At 31.9% G+C, this 8,292-nt stretch overlaps 1 protein-coding gene across 1 annotated transcript; it reads left to right on the top strand.

The window, feature by feature from the left end:
• Positions 1–3,842: 3,842 nt before the first annotated feature.
• Positions 3,843–6,987, top strand: LOC131856938 (LRR receptor-like serine/threonine-protein kinase RGI5). The gene is made up of 3 exons (XM_059208898.1): positions 3,843–3,887; positions 3,993–4,407; positions 4,498–6,987. The coding sequence occupies exon 3, from the start codon at positions 5,101–5,103 to the stop codon at positions 6,985–6,987; it is 1,887 nt and encodes a 628-aa protein (XP_059064881.1). The 5' UTR covers positions 3,843–3,887; positions 3,993–4,407; positions 4,498–5,100.
• Positions 6,988–8,292: the final 1,305 nt, after the last annotated feature.

The raw sequence follows: 8,292 nt of genomic DNA, 5'->3' as shown, positions 1-8,292 counted from the left end.
GGCTATGAAAATGGATCATGCGAAGATGATTATGTTTCAAGAAGATACGATGAACAAGGTTAAAAAATATATTAATGTTATTGTGAAGATTAGCTAGTCAATTACCTTGAAGAGTGCTATGGGTCTTTGTATTCTTAATGCGAAAGGCCAAGCCTCAGGGATGGGTAATAATTTAAATAAGGGCAAGCTTATAGGAGATTGAGAGGACAATATTGGAACTGATGCTAGTGTTATTGGCCATTTTTTTTATCAAGGTAAAAATTGTGTTAGTTAAGGCGTAGGGACCTTCTACTACAACTTGAAGCCAACCCAAAGTTGTGGGTCATCATTCTTAAGTCATTCAAGGAGGTGATGGATCTTCATGATCACCTTATTCAGAAAGATCTAAAAGTTGCTAAAATTCTCAAGGAATTACAATAGGTTGGTTAGGGTCTATATCCCTATTTTGGTTAGTGTTTATTTCTTGTAGTTTTACAAATATTGTTGGTTGGCTATCAGGTCATGTTTATTTTTTACTTTTTGGCAACACGTTAATCTTGTAAAGGGTTTTAGGGTCCCTTCAAAACTTTGTATATGTAGAGTTACAACATGACAAGTTTGTTATCACATTTGTATTAGAAAAAAATGTTCATCTAATTTCTGTGACTGATGTATTAGGTGTTACAACTTGATTTGGAATCAAGAAAATCAATAACTTGAATGCTAACACAATAGACTAAAATGATACTTCGTAAAACTACAATATTACCCTTACTTTGAATATACAATACATAAACATGACTTATAAATAAATAGTTAATTTTTACATAAGACAAACTCATACCATCATGATTAAATTAAGTCACTTAATATTTTGTCCATCAAAAACTTTTCTTTGTCCTTGAAAGATGTAGTTACAATGAATATGAAGATGTAGTTACAATAACTATTAAATTGAATATGTCAAGATTTAGACATCACTCCAACTTCAATCGACTTCTTATTTCGGCTGGTGTTTATTTCGATTGGTTGATACCTGCCATGCTTGTTTTTTTCTTGTTTGGTAACATTTTTATCTTGTAAAGGGTTTTAGAGTCCATTCAAAAGTTGTTTTACCTTAGTAAAAAAAGTTTCATCAGTGAAGATTGATTCGAGTGCTTATTCATGTAAAATCTTAGGTATTTTCAAAACTATTTAGTGAAACTATAGCTAAGAGTCCATAGTAAAAGTTGTATATCATTTCATTTCTATTACTCATTTTCATTGAGCTTGCACACCACATAACATACATAAAATAAATTAAAACGAATAATCTTTGTGAATGTGTATGGAATGAAGGATGAAATGCTCTTATGTATTTTTTCAAATTTAGATAAATATATCAAAAGCTATAAAAATAATTAATACATATGTAATTGAGGAATATAAAGACACTCCATTGAAGGAAAGTAAAATTAAATAACTTAACTTATTTAGAATATTGAAAAATTGTATGGCTACTCTAAATCTAATAAGTAGCTCTTCATTTTAGTGGTGATTTTGTAAAATTTTATTGCAAAATATATAAATCTGATGAGGTTGAAGTGTAGATTCAATTTTTATTTTTATTTTTTATATTTAAAAAATAAATTAAGGAGGCACAAGATATTCAAACCTCAGGCTTTGAAATCCAAGTATAAATTGGTGGTATCATAAAAAATAAAATTTAAAGTATTAAAAGTGTATATGCACTAAAAATATGTGTTATGTTTTACAAAACATGAACATATTTTTGTTCAAATCTTAAAGCCAGCCATTAATTTATTCCCCATCTCTATTCACTAACCCCATTATTGTTTTCGGGCTTTATACCCCTTTGGTATACTAGTTTGATGTTTGGTAGTGTTCTATTATCTTCTTCAATTGTTCCCTTATGATATTTTTTCGTTTTTATTCTATGAAGTATTCTTAAGAAAGAAAATTGTAATTGAAAGTGGTTAGGACCACATTTTGAGGTATTAAGGAACTTTGTTTTTTTGGCCAATATAGGGTTATGAGCACTTGGTCTACACCATTTTGTAACAACACACAAAATACAATGTTATGCCCTAGATTTAAAAAATAGTTGAGAACTTGATCCCCACCTTGTAATTTTTTTCTATAATAGTCTAAAATGGAAGTTATGGATTAGAACCTAAATTTTGAGTTACATACACAGTTGGAAATGCCTATTCAGCCCCTAGGATGCACCAATGCATAAGTTATGGTGTATGAGGGTAACTTACACATTGGCGTATCCTATGGGTTGGATAGACATTTCCCACATAGTTAACCAAACTTAGCTCCAAGTGTAGACCTATTGTTAATTGGACTCCAAATCACGAACATAGGGGCTTCATTGGCTAGGAAATATTATATCACCTACATTCATATTGGGGTGTTTAATATCCTAAAAAGTGAAAACAATATATTGCCTATCTAATGAAAACAGGGGGGCCTTAATTCAGGCTATGAAAAAATACAATATTTGGTGAAAATAAGGGGGTTTTTAATTCAGGCTATGTATGTATTGGGAGGGGGTGACAAAAAATGAGTTTGGGGCAAAAAAATTTGAAAATAGGGGGATTCTCTAGTATGCCATGAACACACGTGATATAATACAAGTTCACTAAGTGAAGCCTCAGTGATCATGAAGTCTATAATATTGATCACACTATAAAGTCCAAGTCCTAGGTCTTAGGTCCTTAATACTCTACATTTAGCATAGTACAAAAAAATGTTTATGTGGCAAGAGGTCGAATGGAATCTATATTTTGAGGTGTTAATTTGGTAGTCTTATATTTTTTTTCCCCTATTATGCTCGAATGCCAATTTAAAATTCAAATTTGGAAGTTTGAGATGTTTCCTTAAGAAGGGATTAGAATTTCACCCTTGTTGATTTCATCTTGTAGTCAAAACTCTAAAATTTGAGAAAATGTGACGTAGACACCAAGCTACTAGGGTGAGTCAATTTATTTTTGAACCCCAAGCCTATGTAAATGTGAGCTCAAACTCCAAATTCTAACACATGCACTTTGTTTCTAGTAATATGAGTTTTTTGTAGTATCATCTCAAAAGTCTAAATCGAGAGAGAATTTTCCATTTCTTCTTGCCTTTTGAGGTACTTGAGATGTGTCCCATTGCTTGTTTTAATCACAATGTTGAGGTTGTGCCTAGTTACTCTTTCACTTGCATCGCTATGGTTGTTGCATTAAACATGTTATGGGTGTCATTATGTTATACCATTGCACTTTGTAAATGTAGAGGTACAATGTCACAAGTTTGTTGTTACTAATGTATTAGGTGAAAGACTAAAGCAATACAATTTGATTTGTAATCAAGAAAATCTAAAACTTCAATGCTAAAACAATAGACTAAAATGTTACCCTTAGTTTGAATATACATTAGATAAACATAATTTATAAATAAATAATTAGTTTTCGTGTAAAAAAACTCATACCATGTTTTGTCCATAAAAAACTTTCGTTTTTTCTTGAAAGATGTAGTTACAATGAATATGAATATTATATGGAAGATTTTCAATTCGATATTTCCACACGATAGTTTGATGTAACTCAACCTCTCCCTCTCGTTCTGTCTGGCATCGAAGGTTTCCACACGGCAGTTTGACTCAAATATTTGCGTGTTGGAAACGATAGATTTAAATACTTTTCCTGAAAAAATAAGTTGAAAAAAGTGACTTACTTTTTAATTATATCATATATAGAATGCCTTGTAAACAAGAATCCTTACATTCACGTCTTTCCCGTCTTTCCCGTCATTTGACTTTTTCTGCTTCACTCATTTCCTCCCGTGCTGGACACGAAGTAAGCAGCTCTTTCCTTATTTAACCTCACTTTCCCTTACTCAATCTATGCACTAAACTCCTGGTAGCTATCTGCATTTCTCTGTGTTATTTTTCAATTAATATCAGGCAATTCTTGTTCAGTTTTTATTATTTTAATCTCTAATCAAAATTGTTGTTGTTGTTGCAGGTGAAATAATCTGAATTCTTGCCATGGATCGGTCCTCCTCTGTCATATGCTGCTTAATTGCATTCGCAAGCTGTTTTCATATGATAAGCTGCAATATCATGAAAGAGATGCTCTTGTTTCTTTCATGAAAGAGATGCCCTTGTTTCTTTCATGAATAAATTGGATCCTGCATTTTTATTGCATTCATGGCAGGGCTTTAATTGCTGCGAATGGAGGGGAGTGGAATGTAGCTCCCACACCTCAAATGTTGTCAAACTCCATCATTCCAGATTTTATGAGAGAAATATGTGGTTTGATGAGAGAAATATGTGGTTTGATGAGAGAAATAGCACGCTTCTTACAGATTTGTTCCAATTAAAGCGGCTGCAGCATTTAGATCTAAGCGTCAATTATTTGAGAGGTGTTCTACCCAAAGGTACTTTTACGAAGCAATCTTTCATGTTTTCTGATTTAAGCTTTCCCTTTACAGTAATTTGAGTAGTTTTTGTTTTCGTTTACCATGTAGGTCTATTTGCCTTGCAAGAATTGAGACATCTAGATTTGAGTAGCAACTATTTTGAAGGTGAAATACCAAAGCAATTTGCCTCCTTGCACAATTTAGCTTATCTCAACTTGTTGGGGAATCTCTCTCAGCTGGAATTTTTGGACCTATCTGTTGCAGAGGTGTATGATTTTGGACCTATTCTGGATGGGGAAATGCACAGCCCTAGTTTAGTGTGGACAGAAAAACTGCAAAAATTAAAATACTTGTCTCTTAGTGGAGTGGTGCTGAATATGACAGGAAAGCAATTGGAAGCATCCCTTTCTCATCTCTACAATCTCCAACAACTCCACCTTTTAGGATGCATGCTTTCAGGACACATTCCCAATGCTATCCAAAACCTCTCATTCCTCACCCACCTCCACTTGGGTTACAATGACTACTTTGGTTTCTCTTTGGTTGTCTAATTGTCCATTATTAAGTGGTTCGTTTCCCTTGAGTCTCTCTCGTCTGCCTACTCTAAAAGAGCTTATGTTAGGGGGAGAAAACTTAATTAGTGGAAACCTAAGTCAAATATTATGTGGGGAATGGTCTCAACTCAATGTTCTTTTTCTTTAAGGGTCCAATATGAAAGGAAGTATGCCATCTTGTATTGCAAATATTTCTTCTCTCATTTATCTTAATTTGCTAGATATTGAAAATATGGAAGGCCCAATTCCTTCTTCTATTGGTAATCTCTCTATCTTGCAAACCTTGGTTCTTTATGACAATTCGTTGAATGGAGAGATTCCACCATCACTTGGTAAAATTCAATCTTTGACTTATTTATATCTTTATTCCAATTTTTTAACTGGAAATATACCTTCTGAGTTGGGTAATCTTTCCTCTTTGGTGGACTTAGACCTCTCCTCAAATTTCTTGAGTGGAAATATACCTTCCGAATTGGGAAAACTATCCTCTTTGAAGTATTTAATTCTCGACTCCAATTTATTGAGTGGTAATATACCCTTCCAGCTAGGGGAACTATCATCTCTAGATTCTCTTGTGCTTAGTGACAATCAACTAAATGGTAGCATTCCTATTTCATTTGGAAGTCTTCCTAGTATTAGAGGTATTTATCTATCTTTAAACAATCTTCAAGGAAATCTTTTTCTCAATGTTTTTGAAAATTTGACTAGGCTTAATTCACTTGATCTATCCTACAATGAGTTGACTGTCATCATCAAACCAGATTGGGTGCCCACAATTTACTTTGATGGTCTATACTTAGCTTCATGTAATATTGGGGGTATTGTTCCACCATTCCTTTCCACACAGTATAGATTGTCTGAGTTGGATCTCTCCAATAATAGTCTATTTGGAAATATTCCAGATTGGTTAGGGATGCTTCCTTCTTTGGGAAGTCTTAACTTGTCATACAATAACTTACAAGGTCATGTTCCCTCCAGCTTGATTATAAGAGATCTTTTGACTATCGACTTACATAGTAATATGTTACAAGGTGCTCTTCCTTTTTCTTCAGTACCAACATCAAACATGGAACTATTGGACTTGTCTCAGAATAGATTCACAGGATTTATTTCAATGGATATTGGCAATCTTCTACCAGCAATTCGGTTTTTGTCATTTTCAGCAAATGATCTAAGTGGTGATATACCTTCTTCAGTTGGTCTTCTGCAATCTTTGGAGGTTTTAGATCTCTCAAACAACAAATTGTTTGGTAAAATACCATCGAGCATAACTAATTGCTCTAGTTTAACAAGATTAAACCTAGCAAATACTGGTTTAATGGGAGAGATACCATATCATATGGGAATGTTAAGTGAACTCAGTTCACTTCATCTTGATGGCAATATGTTGAAGGGAAACTTGCCATCAAGCCTTAAAAATTGTTCTAGCTTGCAAATCTTAGATTTGGCTAACAATCTCTTTTCTGGGAACATACCATCTTGGTTAGGCCAGTTCTCTGAATTGATGATACTTGTTTTGAGGTCAAATAAATTTGAAGGGCACATTCCACATCAATTGAGCAATTTGTCAAGCCTCAATGTTTTAGACATTTCACATAATGGTTTGATTGGTTATATCCCACCACAATTAGCAGCATTGAAAAGTATGAGGAATTCTACAGTGGGAAGCTCACATGACAATGATGGTAGCTCCTATTATTACAAAGAAGAGATCCAAGTGTTCAACAAAGGATTAGAAATGGTGTATGTCAGTTCAGTGATGCTACTTATAACCTGCATTGATCTATCTGTAAATAATCTAACAGGTGATATTCCTTTAGTAATTGGGAATCTTAACAGTCTCCACACATTGAACTTATCAGATAATGGTCTTACAGGAGAGATTCCAAGAAGCTTTGGATTACTTACAGAGTTAGAGTCACTTGATCTCTCAAACAATAAACTGCATGGAATCTTGGCTACAAAAAGGAATTGGAGGAGAAGATTCATTCATGTATTAGATGAGATGGCAATTAGTTTATTGAGTAGATTGACAAATAGATAACAATAGTGAAAAATTGTAAAATCATTATCCTCAAATTCTTCTCATGATAATGAGATTGCCTTGTAATTTCATTATAACTAGACAAATTTGATGTCTTTCTTTTCAAATTTATGAAACAAGTATTAAAAGTATTTGAATTCTTACACAAGAATAAATAAATATTAAGTTAATTCATTAATTAAATATTACAATTTTATAGATAGTATATCAATAAAATATAAAGTACACTTTTATGTTTGAAATATTATAATATTTTATCTTAAACATTGAAGATATTACTTATTTGTATGTGAAATAGAAGCACAAAAAATGATTTTAGCATTTTTTAGGAAGAGGCTTTGACTGTAAATTTTTATTTAACTCAAATAAAATGTTGGATGACACCTAGAATGTATTCGATCATAGAGTGAATTATTTTAAGATTTTGATTCAATTTCTTGTGTTATTCACAAATACATGTGTTGACAAGGATGAAATTTGTGTTAATATGAAGAAACCATATGTTGTATGTGTCTTAAAGCTCAAACAAACCAATGTTGACTTTATGCATGTAAAATAATATAGTAGAGTTAATTGTTGTGATTACTTCTACAAACATTAATACTAATTGATATGGAAGTATCTTTAAAGTTAATCAATTAAACATTATTACTTCTATCTTATAAATCTTTTTAAATTTTATTTCAAGATTGTAGTAAAATTCAATTTGGGAATGCCAACCCTACCTTTTCTAGGTAAATCATAAGTTGGGAGTCTTCATAGACTTTCATCACCTCACTTCTAATGGTGACAATCTTTTTAATGAAAATTTGATTAATTAAAATGATTTGTTTAGGAAACTGGTAAAATTTCAAAATACAATATATGATTCGTTATGATTTTATTGGGTAAATATTATTATTTTTTATATGTCCAAACTTCAAATTCTTAATAGATAGATGTCTTGAAAAGTGTCTACAACTATCATTTCATTCTATCATTTTTGAAATCTAAAAAGTTGGGAAGGTTGAAAATATAGTTGTCAATGTTTTGAAAAAGTTACATTAAAAAAACATAAATAATTATTTACTTACAAAACATTTGTTAGAAAAATTTCTCACATTTATTCATATTTTCTTAATTTATATTAGAGTTTGAAGATAAATTTATTTTAACTTTAATTTAATCTTAAGTTTCCTAATGTTGTAACTCCACAAGATTCGGTTCTAATTTCTGAAATTCAGAATCTTGCTTCTTCTCCTACTCATCAGGGGCAAAATGTTTTAGATAAGGAAGTAAATTTGGGTTGTAATATGAAGCTAGAAG

Source organism: Cryptomeria japonica, chromosome 7 (assembly GCF_030272615.1).
Source record: "Cryptomeria japonica chromosome 7, Sugi_1.0, whole genome shotgun sequence".
Classification (NCBI taxonomy): Eukaryota; Viridiplantae; Streptophyta; class Pinopsida; order Cupressales; family Cupressaceae; genus Cryptomeria; species Cryptomeria japonica.
The sequence above is the reverse complement of the archived record's forward strand: the minus strand, read 5'-3'. Positions and strand labels throughout refer to the sequence as shown.

Bases quoted from the DNA above. Each gene is read 5' to 3' on its own strand.
- LOC131856938 (XM_059208898.1), top strand. From the start codon at position 5,101: ATGAAAGGAAGTATGCCATCTTGTATTGCAAATATTTCTTCTCTCATT.